General features: G+C 34.1%; 2 protein-coding genes across 2 annotated transcripts; both read left to right on the top strand.

Moving 5' to 3' along the window:
* The first annotated feature begins 5,879 nt into the window (after positions 1–5,879).
* LOC112526641 (RING-H2 finger protein ATL52-like) lies at positions 5,880–9,420 on the top strand. Its single transcript, XM_025137011.1, has 3 exons — positions 5,880–6,861; positions 7,658–7,758; positions 8,875–9,420. Exons 1-3 carry the CDS (start codon positions 6,703–6,705, stop codon positions 9,176–9,178), a joined length of 564 nt encoding a protein of 187 aa, XP_024992779.1. The 5' UTR covers positions 5,880–6,702; the 3' UTR covers positions 9,179–9,420.
* Positions 9,421–9,985: 565 nt separating this feature from the next.
* On the top strand, positions 9,986–15,024 carry LOC112526610 (protein-ribulosamine 3-kinase, chloroplastic). The gene is made up of 9 exons (XM_025136966.1): positions 9,986–10,197; positions 10,997–11,150; positions 11,308–11,398; positions 11,944–12,018; positions 12,092–12,180; positions 12,752–12,870; positions 13,237–13,377; positions 14,152–14,228; positions 14,691–15,024. Exons 1-9 carry the CDS (start codon positions 10,101–10,103, stop codon positions 14,835–14,837), a joined length of 990 nt encoding a protein of 329 aa, XP_024992734.1. The 5' UTR covers positions 9,986–10,100; the 3' UTR covers positions 14,838–15,024.
* Positions 15,025–16,460: the final 1,436 nt, after the last annotated feature.

The raw sequence follows: 16,460 nt of genomic DNA, 5'->3' as shown, positions 1-16,460 counted from the left end.
TATATATATATATATATATATATATATATATACTTGGAATCACGTGAGACCAGCCTGTTTTCATGAGACCCATGAGACCATTTTTTTGCACTTGATGCTTCACAGCAAAATGCTGTGAAGGTAAAAAAAAGTCGAACATTCACAGCAAAAATATTGTGAAGTTTCAAGTAAGACCCACGAGACCACTTTGTTACACTTGAAACTTCACAACTTTTGCTATGAAAGTAAGAAAAAATCGAACCTTTATAGCAAAAACACTGCGAATGTTACATTCACAGTGTTTTGCTGTGAAGTTTCAATTGCAAAAAAGTGGTCTAACAAGTCTCGCAGAGGATCTGCATGTATAGTTGAGAGGCTCTATGTCTAGAGTGACCGCTCTGTATCAAGTCCTTTAGCTTTTTGGCGCTTAAGACTTGATCTTCCTCTTTGAGCACGGACTCTGCATGCGAGGCACTTGCTATGTATGAAAGAGAGCTCTGTCTCTTGGTGACCTCTGCATTCGAGTTCTTGGTCCAGACTGTTTCTAAGACTAAGTCCTATTTGACTATAGTAAGAGGCTTCTTACTTACACTTTTACATATAGGGTTCTAACAATATTGACTTAGAATAATGTGAGACAAGACTATTTTCGTGAGACACGATTTTTACACTTGAAACATAGTGTTTTTGCTGTGAAGATTCACCTTTTTTTTACCTTCACAACATTTTGTTGTGAAGTTTCAAGTGTAAAAATCGGGTTTCACGTGTCTCACGAAAACATTTTTGTCTCACGTTAACCCAAAACTCTATATATACTATCAAAATACATAACCCATTAATGTATACGTTTATCAATGCATAATACTGTTTATGAAGTATATATACATTAAAATATGTATTCGTCATCAAAGAAAATGATATGTAAATACTCTATCAGTATTTTTTTAGAGCCAACAATCTCAAAGAATATTTATCAATTCATTAAGACTGTTTTATCTATACTATATTATAAAGCATTTGACAAAAACTATTTAAAGCCATTTTTTATACATAAGGTATTGTTTGTTGATGCATATTACTTAGAATTCAATATTACAAGTAGATAATGCATAAGTACAACTTATTAAAGCCTCATGCTTGAATTCGTGTAACAAACTGCAGATAACATAATCAAATATTGGATAAACATTTCATTTTAAATATAAAAAATCTAAAATATAATTAGGATAATTATTGTGTTATGACTGAATATCTAATTATTATCTTTATAAAAAATTATATTATTAAATCAAAAAATAAATTACTTCGTTATTAAACTTAAATTAAATTATAACAAAAAAATTGAATTAAAGAAATTACACAACAAAACAAGAACCTTTAAATAGTTAATTTGATGCTAATATCGATATATTTTTTTAATCTTAAGATATTTTCAAATTTATATTTTATTCGAAAATGAATACATTATCGTTTTTCTCAAAACCACATAAAATCGTATTATAACATCGATATGGAACAGAATAAAACGAAACATTAAAATCGAGATTTATCTACCCTTCTAGTTATGATAATATAAATTTACTATTTTTATTATTTAGGAAAATTTATTATTTTAAAGTATAACCGACAATACATTATAATTAGAGGTTGTTTGTTTATTTCTTAATAATTCCATTAAAATGCAGTTTCTGAATTGTTAAGAGGAGAAATTTCCTCTTAGTGGTTCTAAAACTTTCTAAATGATTTTGTATGTTAGACATTCTTTAACCATTCAACGCCCTAATTTCACTGTAAACAATTACCAAACAATTATATTTCATTTTGCACTATATCATGAGAGTTTTTTTTTAATCATTCAGACCACTTGATCATTACAAAACCGTTCAGCAACTCTCAAACAGTTTCTTTGTTTAAAAATTATTATAACTGAAATCTCTTTTTCATCGATTAGAGGTCTAAATCATATAAACAATCAATGAAAACCAGACGAGAAATAGAAAACGAATGATTAAAGAAGGAGAAACGGAATGAAAGACTTTGAATCTAAGAAAAGCAAGCAATTTATCTTTGATTAGATTCTATTCTTAAACGTTTTTATTCGATATTGATTGTTATTTAAAAAAAAATAACAGTTTTTATTTTTATTTTCTTGGGTTGTAACAGAACATGATACGCCAAAGGGTTTTTGACCTAGCGGTATGTGAGTCTTTGACCTCCTACAAATCAGGAGTTCAAACCTCACCAAATGTGAGAAGGGTGTGCGAGTTTATTTGTTCTATTTGTCGAATAAATAAATTTTGAACTTACTAAAACCGTAAAAAATCTAACGAACTTTAATGTTTTGAAAGATCAGGTGTTTGGATGTTTCCAGTGTCTTTACTTTAATATGATAGTCTTGTTGTTGCTAATACTCACTTTTTTAAAATATAAATCCTTACAGTTATAAAGAGAGAAATAACTGTATCATTTCTCTCTCGATTAATCAACAAATCAGTAATGAAGTACAACGAACCAGTAAAACTAAAGGAATATATCATTTCCGTTAGTCATATATTTAATTTTCAGATTAAAAATGACAATCACATATATTTGTTATGATCGTGTAATTATAATTTAAATAATAACTTAAAGAAATGAAAATGGTATATTATTTTCGCCTGATTGGTTCATTGTATTTTTGGTATTAGGGGATGTTTGGCAGTTGCTGAATGATAATTAAGTGATCAGAATGATTAAAAGACTCTCTTATATAGTGAAAAATGAAATATAATTGTTTACAATTAAATTAAGGTGCTTAATGGTTAAGAGAGGTCCATGATACAAAACCATTTAGAGGGTTTTAGAACTATTAAGAGGCAAACTTTTTTTAGCAAACAAGTTTCACCTCTTAATGATACAAAGGTTGTCTCTTAATGAAACTGTTAAAAGGTAAACAAACACCCCTTAATCTGTCAATACATCGAGAAATAAATGATAAATACTTTTTATTTCTTTAAGTGTTTCTGTGTAAAAAGACGTTTAGAAACTTAATCGTTTAAATTATGAAAGTTTGTTGACTTTTTTTTTACGTTTTTAGTAAATCCAAATAGTTATTTGTTCGATTTCAGTAAATACAATATTTATTTATTCAAAAATATTGAAAAATTTAATCATTCAAAAATATAAAAGTCCCCTTAGTTTTTTAGAGTCTACTAGAAGGGTACTCGCACAATAGAGCGAAATATCTCTTGATTTTAATGTTTTAATTTTATTTTTTTGGTCTCTGTCGATGTTATAATGCGAATTTATGTAGTTTTGAGCAAACAATAATGTTTTTTTAATAATATATAAATTCGAAGATATCATAAAAATTAAAAATACCTAAAAGTTCTTATTTATTTTTTTGTGTAATTTATTTAATTTAATTTTTTATTATAATTTAATCTAGGTTTAAATGACGAAGTATTTTACTTTTAGTTTATAAATATAATTTTTATAAAGATAATAACTAACTTTTCTATTATAACTCAATAATTATTCTAATCCTATTTAAAATAAAAACTTATCCTGTATTTGATAATATTTATCTACAGTTAGTTACACGAATTCAAACATAGAGCTTAATAAGTTGTACTTATGTAAAATTTACTTGTAACATTTAAAGTTTAAGTAATATATATCAATAAACAATACTTTATATATAAAAGATGGTTTTTAAGGATTTTTGTCAAATATTTTATAATATAGTTTAGATATGAAAGTTATTCAATTTATTCATAAAAGCAATTAATACTTATTCTCTACTTTTTTCTCTCTCTATAATATATATATATATATATATATATATATATATATATATATATATATATTCATGAGTGATCTATTAAAATTGAATAAAGATGATTCCTAAGAACCATTGATGGAAGTAGGTCCCATCCCCATGGAATCCCAAATTACCAAGTAATGAGGGAACACTCAAGGGCTAAGAATCATGATTTAATATCATTGATTTTGCTTTCAGAATTTCTCTTTCTCTAATTGCAAGTTTAGAACTTGATTTCATGTCATAATTATGACTCTCTCATAACTTTTATTTTTATCAGTTTTATTATTAACCAGTTGTATGATAATTTATATCATATAACTGGAATATGAGATCAGTGACAACCTTTTCTCATATGGGTTTTAAAAAATGTGAATTTGTTACAAGTCTTAAGTTGTAAACTATCAATAACTTTCATCATGAATTTAAGTCTGATTTAAGGGTTACTGTGTCATTCTGTTATTTTACGCTTGGGGAGTTGCAAGTTGTAGATAAGATGACTCAGACTTATTTATGTACGCATCTATGTCTTTGTAGTTTCTTATCGACATATGGAATATTTTGTTTTGAAAAAAGGGATTTATGGGCCTACAGGGACATAACTAATACTTGGAGCAAACTTGTGATGCTCGACCTGATAATTTTCTCCTGAAATTAGTTGTTATAAGTGAGGGTGACGACTCTTACCTGGTAAATTGTTGCATAATACCATTTTAATGGACTAAAATCTTACCCGGTAAGTAAATGATAATGTTAAATTTTATCGGTAAACGCTTATCGGGTAAGTGTTTGATAAACGACCCTTTAGGGATGTTTGGTAGAAGGTATTAACGAGTCATTAATAAGAATAAACATAAAAGAAACCGTAAGTTAACGTTGTAAGACACATTTCTTTGCGGTTTTTGACAAATCTGACATATCGAGTGAAAAAATGGACCCACCACAAAAACTAATAAAAGTCCACAAGTGGCGCTATTGTAGTCTCTATCATGACAGTATCATCTACGCAAAAAATCTAGGCAAAGTCTCAAGCTCTGGGCTTGAGAAACCACAAGCCCATTTAGCAGCTTGCGAAACCACAAAGAACAGTGTTTTTCGACATTGACTTGCAGTTTTTTTTTATTACTATTTTGTAAAAAAAATCTGATAACTAAAAGAAAAAATATTTTTTTGATATAGTTATTTATAGAGAAATTGACTCAAATGACCATTTCTCACACTTAAATTGATCTCCTTATCATTTTTTCCCAAGTTACTCAAATGTCATTACTTCTGCAATATCCAGATCCGTAATATCAGCTAAAAGACAAAAAAAAAATTCAAATTCAACCAGTTTACCGTCACCATTGTAGATTTGTGTTGATTTTTTTTTTTGCCTTTTAACTAATATTACAGACCTAAATATTACAAAAGTAGTAACATTTAGATAAATCCATAAAAAAAATGATTAAGAGATCAATTTAAATATAAGAAATAATCATTTGAATCAATTTCCAATAAGCCTCTCCTTAACATATCCATATAATCTTTTTTTTGATTAACGTGGATATCTAACCCACTATGCAAGCTGACTAATCCCAAGACGACCACCTACTTTGCAGATAGCCCGGAGTCACTGCATTTGAACATCCGTGGCCACAAGGAGAATTTTTATTTCTACTTGGACTTAAACCTGCAATCTCCAGGTACTTTTAACCTTTAAAACCAAACTCAAACCAATCAGAAATCATGTTATAATTATCCATATAAGAAAATTTAGAAATCATATCATGTGAAAAGTAAAAAAAAGAAAAAGAAAGACACTTTAAAACAAGAAAGCTGCCATAGATCCTCTTTTCAGGTCATTCATTTGTTGTGGATCTTTTAAGAATTCATTCATTCACTCACTCACTCACTCATGTCTTGTGGAGTCTATCAATTCTTTTATCTTCTTTATTTTGAAATCACCTTTTTTGCTCTACCATTTCTATTTGTAGTGAATTCTAAATCTAGACCTAGAAAATCCAGGCAACACTCACCAAGGTGGGACCCCTTTAGCCATGGAAATGGACCCACCTCAGATGCAAGTCCAAAGGAGCAAGCCAAGCAAGAAAATCACAAGGAGAATGGTCTCAAATTTCTTCCTCTTCTTCTCATCTATCAATGGCTCCAACACTCTTTTTACTTTGAGTCCACCCAAAGAGAAGGTGGATTCCATTTCTTTCCCCAATCATTTCCCTCCATCCTCTGTAAATCCCATCATTTTTTTGATGAATCTTGATCTGGGGTTTGATCAGATTTCATTATTTTTTGGTGTTTCTTGTTGATTTGATCAGAGATTGAAGTCTTTTTTGCTGTTGGATTTCTTGAAATCTTGCTAGAAAAGACTCAAGAATCTGTGCAATTTTTTCCATCTTTGGTTGACGTTCTTGATATTGTTGTGAATTAAACATGTTCATAATGTTGTTTCCTGTGTTTTTGCAACAGGGTTTTCCATAATCTTGATTAAAGATTGTTAATCTTGGGTTTTAGTCTTGATTTTCTTGATTCTGTAATTAGGGTTCTTAGTTTAGCTTTTCTTCCATAGCTTTAAATGGAAATTGGTTGAACAATTAGGGTTTAATTAATGTTTGATTATCTTTAAATCTCATTTTTGTAATTAGGGTTTGTTTCAGTTCTTTGTACTCCTTGTTAATTTGGGGTCTTAATCTTGATCCGTTTCTTTAGTCTTTCTCCATTGTTCTTGAATCTTATTCTGTAATTAGGGTTCTGTTTCATAATTTCTGGGCATTTTCTTGAATTTTTTGGGGAATTGAAGTGATTAGAAAATAAGTTGGAGGGATTCTGGGAATCAGTTGTTTAAGAGAGAGGTCAGGTCTGTGTACATCTCAGCTGTGTTATTTCCGAGTGGAATTTACTGGAGTTTGTTTGGTTTGCTTTAGATGTTTGGTAGAAATATGAATTTGATCACAACAGTTATAGGCTTTGCAATGAGTGCCACTTTCATTGTATTTGTATGCGCTCGACTCGTTTGTGGACGGTTTCGTCGATACGAATCACGACAACCCTTCGAGATTGACTCGAGGATTGACCTTGAGATGGTATGTTTTTCGATCCTTAAAACCTCGTGCTTATGTTTCTTGATTTGTGTGTCGATATATCCTTAGAAAATCTTGTTCTTTCACGGAAACAGTCTCTCTACCCTTCGGGATAGAGGCAAGATTTGTAACCACAAGGGTGGTGCCTGATTGGTTTGAACTTGGCTCCAAAGGTCAAAAATACCTGGAGGTCCCATAATCAAATCCAAGGAGGAATAAAAATCCCCTTGTAGCCACGGAGTTTCAAATGCGGTGGCTCCGGGCTATCTGCAAAGCAGGTAGTCACCCTGGGATTAGTCGGCTCGCATAGCGGGTTGGATATCAGGTTAATAAAAAAAAGATTTGCATATATCTTATGCGTACATCTTGCCTGCCGGACCGTAGATCTACGTGGGGGTTTGTTTGGTTTGTTGATTTCCACTTGAATTACAATTCCGAGATTTTGATCAACAAGAGCGGAAAAGTAATTGATTTCTTGCTTTAAAAGGGTTCGTTTACAGTTTTGAGATTGATTTCGATTTCAAATAGCTTGCAATGATCATAGATACGTGTCGATAATGGTTAACAAGATCAAAACTCTCTGAAAAAGGATCATGATATTAGAATTCCCGAAAATACCCTTGTTTTGATTCGATCAAGCTATGCAAACTACACTTTATAATCGTATTTTATGCCGGTGATGTTATATGCACTACTTTGGATTTTTCGTTATAGAATTTGGTATGTGTATTTTGAGTTGTAAATGTGTTTTTGTGCTCTAACGACGTTTTCGTTCCAACTTTTGGAAACACAATGGCAGCAAGAGCATCATCGGATCGCAGGCCTTGAACCGGTTATGGTTGCAGCCATTCCTACCATGAAGTTCGAACGTGAAGCCTTTGGTTCAATGGAGGATGCCCAGTAAGTTCGGTCCTACCTCACCCGGATCCGGGCTAATATCTTATTTTTTAAGTATATAATATTTATATACAGCAAAACTCACACACACTCCTCACACTTGGTGAAGCTTGAACCTTTGACCTCTAAGGAGGTTGGAATCTACTCGGCTAATATCTCTACACTACAACAAAATTGACTTTATAGGACGTCAAATATGTCTAAATGTTCTAGTAGACTGCTTTTATAGACCGGTTTGTCTTATGTAAAGATGTTACAATAAGTTGATAGGACGCTTTTTGGCAGCATTACAAGTTGTCAGGACAATTTTATTATATATTTTTCGTCCCAAAATAAGTGTTCACAATAGAAATGACGCACAATTTTAGACATGCAAAATTATTACATTTTTTAGTTAACCAAATGACAACTTTACCCTTGACTAATTTATCTATCTTATCAACTCTTAAATACATGTGTATTAATTAAGGGTAGATTTGGAAATTTAGTTATCTATTTTTGAAACTGGACACTTATTCTGGGACGGAGGGAGTAACATTATTTGAAAACGTGTCTTATAAAAACAAGTATCCTATAAAAAGGATAGTTCTCTAAAGTGTCCCATAAACAGTACACTTTTGTTTCAAAAGTGTTCTAAAAAACTTGTCAGGATGCCCAAAAAATGTCCTATCATCCTGTTGTTACACCTTTATATAATTGGGGTTGTTTGTTTACATCTTAATAGTTCCATTAAGAGGCAACATCTGAATTATTAAGAGGCGAATCTTGTTTGGCAAAAAAAAGTCTGCCTCTCCATGGTTACAAAAACCTTTGAATGATTTTGTATCTTGAGTCTCCCTTAACCATTAAGTGTCCTGATTTCATTGTAAACAATTACCAAACAATTATATTTCATTTTGCACTATCATGAAAGTCTCTTAATCATTGTGACCACTTAATCATTTTGCACCAAACCATTCAGCAACTGTCAAACAACCCATTAGTCTATAAAGCAGTCTATTAGGACATTAAGACATTTTTGGCTTTCTATAAAGCCGACTGTGTTGTGGTGTTAGATGTTAGAACCACCAAAACTGCAAAAATACCCTCGGTTGATAACGTTTTCTTGAAAAATCACAGGTGCACGATATGTTTAGGCGAATACCAAGAGAAAGAGGTACTAAGAATCATGCCGAAATGTGGGCATAGTTTTCATCTTTCTTGCATAGATCTATGGCTACGAAAGCAGTCGACTTGCCCTGTGTGTCGCCTCTGCATCATCGCGGCCGTGAACAGCCCCGGGATTTCGAGAGAGGTTTCGATGGAGCATTCCCGACAGTGGCTCCTACCGCATTCCGATCAAGGAAGCAGTCAAAGTCAAAGTCAAAACCGAGCTGATTCGGCCATGGGAGATTCAGAAGCAGTGACAGAAGCAGAAAGATGACATATTATTTGGGATTTGAAGGATTTGAAATGGGTGTATATACTTGTTTTTTCTTTTGTGGAATTTAACAAAGGTGGATATTGCTTATGAATGCTATAAATCCCTCTTTTATCATATAATCATTTGAAAGTTGGTTGTTGGAGTCTCGTATCAGTTAGACTTTCATTTTTATCTGTATATGTTAGAACTTCTCTTCTCTCCTGAAAGACTGTTTTGAAGAGTAATATAATGGGTTTCATATATTCTCACATGGTATCAGAGTCAAGGTCTACTACACTAGCGATTCGACACTCTGAGGCAATTGTATTCATTTTGCCCCCTTTAGACATTTTAAAGAGGGTGTGTTGAAGTCCCATATCAATTATATTGGAATCTCTGGACACTTTGGAGCTATCTGTACCCGATGCTATGGGACAATTCTTTTCGTCTAGCCCCCTTTCGACACTTTGGGATGATCTCTTTTTGTTTCTAGCTAACTCTTGTTACCGGGGCCCGGGGCGGGGCGCGGGGGGTTGTTAAGAGTCTTGTATCAACTATATTAGAACCTCTCTACACTTTGTGGCAATCTGTATCCAACCAACACTCTCTGGGGCAAATTTTTTTCGTCTAGCCCCCTCTCGACACAATGAGATGGCCCCATTTCGGACAATCTAGTTTCTTGACACTCCTAAGTCCCAACAATCTATATTCGTCTAGCCGCTGCTCGACACTATGGGATGACCCCATTTCGACACTACGAGACAATCTGTTTTCTTGACACCCCACTAAATCTAACCATTTCTGTATTCCGTTTTAAGAATACTCCAAACAAAAAGAAAAAGGGATCCAAGAAGGAAACCTCCACCAATTATTGGTGATGAGTAGGATTAAAAAGCTCCGGTGAGAAAAAAGGGGGCAAAAGTGTGTGTGTGTGTTTTCAAGAATGGTGGCACAGTTGGGTGTCATCTCCTCCACCTCTTCTTGTCATCTCTTTCGTTCTTCACACCCATTTTCGATTCGTCTGCAAAAACCCATGGCTAGTAAGTATCATCTTCTCTATTTTTAATCAAGATTCTGCTATTAGGGTTTCATTTCTAGTAGCATACAGGTTCGATTTCAGATCAGTCAAATCGTTTTATACGTAGATAATCGTTACCCTTCGTGAATTTATGATGATTCGTTCGATTTCGTATGAACTTGCTCTTTATTTCTGCAATCTGAATTGAATTTGTGAATTTTGAATGTATGTCTCTTCTTGCTCTCTCTTATGTTTTCAAATTATTGCATCAATTTAGGGCTTAATTTGTAATGAAGTTATAGTTTTTAAGCTTTTTGAAAACAACCCACATTGAATTTCTTGTGTTTTAGCCCAACTGAGGGGGCCTCGGCGTTGTTTGTTAGCAGCTTAATGAGCTTAACGGGACTCATAGTTTATTTGGTCTGTTATACATGATTGTTTGGTAGTGTTATGACTTAGAAAGTGGTTTGTTCAGTAAGCTTCTCGATGGAGCTTTATGTAGAAAGCTAAGTTTTTCCCAAACCAGCCCATTCCACTTAAAAACACGCTAAACCCTTCCAAACAAAAACCTTCTTAATCTATACAGACATATTAATCCACGCAGCCAACTTTATCCATACAGGATTTAATGAAAAACCAACCAAACAGCCCCTAGGAGTCTTCTTCTCCCTCACTTACCGGGTAAGTTTCTTATAAGGTTCTTGGTCCTTGCCATGGTAAATGCTTACCCGGTAAGCATTATGATCAAGCTACGTTTTCTTTTCAAAAAAATCTTTTAGAAAAGTGACATTATGATCGTCTAAACTTTTCGCTGTTGACAGTGGCTACAGTGAGTACGGACCCGGTACGAGAATGGATTCTATCTGAAGGAAAAGCAAGTCAGATAACGGGGATTAGTCCTGTTGGTGGTGGTTGCATTAATCTTGCTAGCCGATACAATACTGATGCTGGTTCTTTCTTCGTTAAGACAAACAGGTTCCTTTTTTTATCGACCCGTGTCAATATTTCCAATTATACCCTTTGTAGCTTGCTTTGGCTTTTATACTTTGTTTATTGATGCATACTTTCTCTAAGGACATTTTTGTCATTTCTGACTGCATTGACGAAAAGGTGTTTGTAAACTTGGTTTTAGGAGTATTGGACCGGAGATGTTCGAAGGAGAGGCGTTGGGGTTACGAGCGATGTATGAAACAAAATCTATTCGTGTTCCTCAACCATTTAAGGTAAGTTTCCTGTATTTGAATTTCCGACAAAACGTTACCATTTAAGGTAAGTTTCCTTTGAGGGAAAATCAACGTTACAAATCCGCGAACCCGTTTTCTTGTGTTGTTTCATATATGAAACTACACGTGTGAAACATGCGAAGTGCATACAGTGTTGTTTCATATGTGAAACCTTCAGGACTGTTTGTGCATGCGAAAAAGAAATGAAAATACGTTTCATATGTGAAACACACACAAAAGAACAAAACATGCGAAACAATATGAATTATAGTTTAAATCGAACTCATTAAACGGTTTAGATACCGTTGACTTGAGTTTCGTTAGTCACTCATGTGCCCCTCTCTTGAGGGGTAATTATGTCATTTTACACTCGACATATTTTACAAATAAGTCGATGACACTGATATAGTCCCGTGATTACTTTATTTTTACTCATTGAAGCATGATTGGGATATTTGTCTTGGATTTGCACTTTCATTCGTAGACAAACACTCGATGCTCATGTCGAAAAGCTGAAAACCGTTATGTTTCTTTGGTTCTTGAAGGTCGGTGCATTGCCTACCGGAGGTTCGTATATCATTATGGAATTCATAGAATTTGGTTCATCGAGAGGTGATCAGGTAAACCCTCAATACGCTTTTTAGCATTTCAATCGTGGTTCACGATTTTCTTTTAATTTTTCTATTAAATTAGTCTTTGCTAGGAAGGAAGCTCGCGGAGATGCATAAAGCCACAAAATCCGAAAATGGTTTCGGGTTCCATGTCGACAATACCATTGGCAGGTTCATTTACCTCTCTTTCCCTCCGTCTCGAAGTAAGTGTCCACTTTCAAAAGTGAGTGCATAATTTCCAGTTTTACCCTTAGTCATGAGATGGGGAAATTCTATCTCCCTCTATTATTAAGGGTAAAATTGTCTTAATTAAAAAGTGTAATAATTACATATTTCTAAATCTGTACGTCTCTTTTTCATCATTGACATTTATTTTCCGATGGAGGGAGTACAAGGGATTGGACCACATACTCCTTGTGGTAGAGGTCAGGTCTACATACATCTTACCCTCCCACCCACCCCCCCTCGGGTGGGATAATGCTGGGATGGTTTGGTTTGGTTTTTATGGGACCAGACCACCCAAGTCGGCTTAAGAACATTATGAACCGCCGGCTGTAGGAATCTACATGGTTCAAATGGAAACGCACAATACGAAAATGAGAAACGACTCAAGAAATACGTTCTTTTTGGTTCTTCTGAAACCATTTTGAATATTTTTTACGGGTTTTTAATCTTTTTATCTTTTACGATACCCTCTAGACTTCATTGCTCTTGTTTAACAAGCTCGAGTGGTGACATGTAGCACGCCACAGATAAACACGTGGACGTCAGATTGGATCGAGTTTTACTCCGAGCATCGATTGACCTTTCAACTTAAGCTAGCACAACAACAATATGGTGATTCGGCTATATACGAAAAAGGTCTATGATCTATTTCTTACCCTCCCCACACCCCACTCCGTGTGAAATTTACTGGGTTTATTTGGTTCGTGATCTAAAGTACTTTCTTGGACTAAAAAAAGAGTACTTTAGGATCACATAACCAAATAAAGGTTATCAATCGGCAAATAAAGGCGAGGCCTTTATAGGTGCCAGTTCAAGTCTCCTCAGGGCCACTGGGATTTTTCTGGCTGTTATCTTCAGGGCCCCAAGCTAGCCGGACATTGACGGGTGCCTAAACGGTTGCTTTGGATTTGGAACGTAGATGGTTTGACCCGAAAGGTCAAACTGCATCTCTTTTTAGGAATGGTTCTTGTTGTTGTTATCTTGGTTGTGATCTAAATGTAGGACAAAGACTAGTGAAAAATCTTGGAGCTTTGTTTGAAGATGTAACGATCGAGCCTTGTTTATTACATGGCGACCTATGGAGCGGGAATATCAGTTCCGACAAGAATGGGGAGCCCGTTATACTCGATCCTGCTTGTTATTGTAAGTGCGCATTCGGTTTTCAGAATTCGGTTCCTAACCACACCCTTTTGTACTATTTGGGGTAGAGGTCAAGTCTGCATACATCCCGCCCCAGACCCCACCTTTGGGTGGGACATACTGAGGGGTTGTTTGGTTGGTTTTCCATTAAGTGATATATGGATAACACTATCTGTATGGATAAAGTTGTCTGTATAGATTGGGAAGGTTTTTGTTTTGAGGGTTTTTTCATAGATGGAAGGATGATGTTAAAAGTTTAACTGGATAGCACAGGCTTGGAATTTTTTTTTTTGGCTTTCTACATAAAGCTCCTTAGAAGCTTACTCAATAAGCCACTTTCTATATCATTAAGCCACTATCAAACAGTCATGTATACGTGACCGAATCTATATGTGACAGATGTTGGGAATATAGTGGGGTCGACTTTCTTTTACGGTTTTTCATTTTGTGGGTCCATTTCGGTTATACGAGCGCGTTGTGGAGATAGGTTAGATGCGTTGTACAAAATGGAAATCAAAACGAGAGGAAAATAGTCGACTTTATAATAAACCAAACCAAACAAACTTAGTATATCTCATACACAGGTAAGATGTATGCAGATCTTACCTCTAAATGGTTAAAGGTCATAAACAACCACTATGAGGATCTATCGTTTCATTATTTTTCATTTTCGTTCATTATACAAGCGTAAATTGGAGCGGGTCCCACAAAACGAAGATTAGTAACGGACTTCTTTTTCTCCGTTTCTATAAATATATTTTCTTGAATGTCATGTAGATGGACATAATGAAGCAGAATTCGGAATGTCATGGTGTGCCGGTTTCGGAGGCTCGTTCTACAATGCCTATTTTGAGGTACATACTTACATTCATCGTTTTCGCAATAATTCAAACGGATATTTGAAAATCCGATATCCGTCTAAAACTACTGGACGTTGACCATTTGTTGTCGTTGACTTCAATTTTCTGTTGTTGCTTGTTTGCACACACTCTCGCTCGTAGATTGCCTGCTTTCTTCTTTTAGTTGTTTTGTCAGTCGGGTATTCACAGAAACAACCTCTCTACCCCTTGGGCCTGGGCCCTGGCCTTCCAAACCTAATCGGGCCCGACTCTAAACAAGCCTTAGAAAAAAGAAGTTGGCCTAGTTGGGCTTTAATATCGGGTTTGGGCTTTTTCATACGTCTCTAGAAAATAGTTGGTGTAGAGGCAATGTGTGCGTACATCCTACCCCGATGCCCTGCATCTGCGTATGACTTACTGGGTCCGTTTGGTTTTACTGGTGGTGGCAATGGGATCTTGATCCTTGTCCTCTTTTAGGTGATGCCGAAGCAACCAGGGTTCGAGAAAAGACGAGATGTTTATTTGTTATACCATTACTTGAACCATTACAATCTCTTTGGTTCGGGTTACCGATCATCGGCTATGTCCATCATTGACGATTACCTTCGGATGTTAAAAGCTTAGGAGACCAAAATTCAATGCGTTTTCTCAGTCTTTCAAACGTTTTATGATGTATCTATTCGTATAATATGCATGTAATATCGACTTACGCATGTAAATATGTGTATTGATTATGCCTATGATTACGAGTAACCGAGTGTTACCTAGATATAAGTTTGATCAAGTAGAGTAAAACACGATTTTCATCCTATGGTTTGTAATTTATTGTTATTTTCGTGTCTAAATGGATCAAAATAGTAAAGAATTGTAAACGAAATAATAATAAATTGTAAATTATAAGAACAAAAATAACAATAAATTACAAATCACAAGAACAAAAATCGTAATTTCTAAACAACAGATACGAAAATTGCAATTTTTAACAAACCACGAGGACAAAAAATGTAATTAAAATTTAGAGTAAACTACAAATTTGATCCTTGTGGTTTGTCAAAAGTAACACTTTTCATCCTTACAGTTTCGAAATTAAAAGATGGCCATTATGGTTTACAAAAATGTCTGGATTTGATCCCTGTCTCTAATGGTTATAGTTGACTAAAATCTTGATTCCCAGTTTTCTCCATTTATTTGGAACTGTTTTAGAGGTTTGATTCGATCCGGTTGAGATGGTAGGGACCCAATTGTGATCCAGTTCGAACTTGGTTGAGATGAATGAGACCCAATCGCAGTCTGGTGGAAACATTTGATTATAAGAAACAAAGATAGAATTTTGTTTCTTCATAAAATCATCGCTTGTCTGTTTGTTAGTTTATTGTGTTCAAGTCTTTTATTGCAATTTTTTTTTCTAGAAACATAATAAATCTAAAATTAAAAGTTAAAAACTAAAAAAATGGAACTAACCATTCGAACTCGATGGTGGAGATGGTGGTTAACGATGGTGATAACAATGGAAAGAAGGTTAAGGAACACGGTGAAGGTGATGAGTAGTTATGGTTGTGTTCATATTTGAGCCTCTAAGTTTTATTCTTATACATTTTGGCCCCTGGTTTGAAAAAATTGTAAAGAAACGTAAAAAAAATTAAATAAAAAAGGGTAAAAGGACCGTTTTGCTTTCGTATTTAATGGAGAGAATTGATGGACGTTAGAGAGGAGGACTAAATCCAAGACGAATTGTATAGATGGATGGTTCTTTTATAATAAATGAAAGATAAAGGACCAGTTCCATAATAAATGACAAACCTCAGGGACCAAATCTGTATTTTACTTCATTTTTGTGATGAGAAGTTGTATTAATTTTTTCATCATCTATTTTGCAAGAAAATCATGGAGCCTCATGTTTCATGCATGTACATGATTAGTATAAAAAAAGTAGTTGTGGAATTAGGGGCATATAAAACGTTTTTATTGTGAAATTTTAAGTATAAAAAAATGATACGGGTCTTAAGAAAACAGACTGGTCTTACATGAACCCAACCCTTGTATATAATATAAACATGTGTTTTCTACTATAATTTAATGAGTCAATAATATTAAACATTTTAAATTAGATTATCTATATTATATTATAAAGCATTTGACTAAAACTCTTAAAAACTCTTAAATTCTTAAAACTCTTAAACCCGTTCATCCCTAAACAATTTCACCCCTATCCGATTTCATCCCATAACTGAATTCGTGTAACTAACT

The sequence above is a fragment of the Cynara cardunculus genome (genome assembly GCF_001531365.2).
Source record: "Cynara cardunculus var. scolymus isolate 2C chromosome LG 14, CcrdV1, whole genome shotgun sequence".
Classification (NCBI taxonomy): Eukaryota; Viridiplantae; Streptophyta; class Magnoliopsida; order Asterales; family Asteraceae; genus Cynara; species Cynara cardunculus.
The sequence above is the reverse complement of the archived record's forward strand: the minus strand, read 5'-3'. Positions and strand labels throughout refer to the sequence as shown.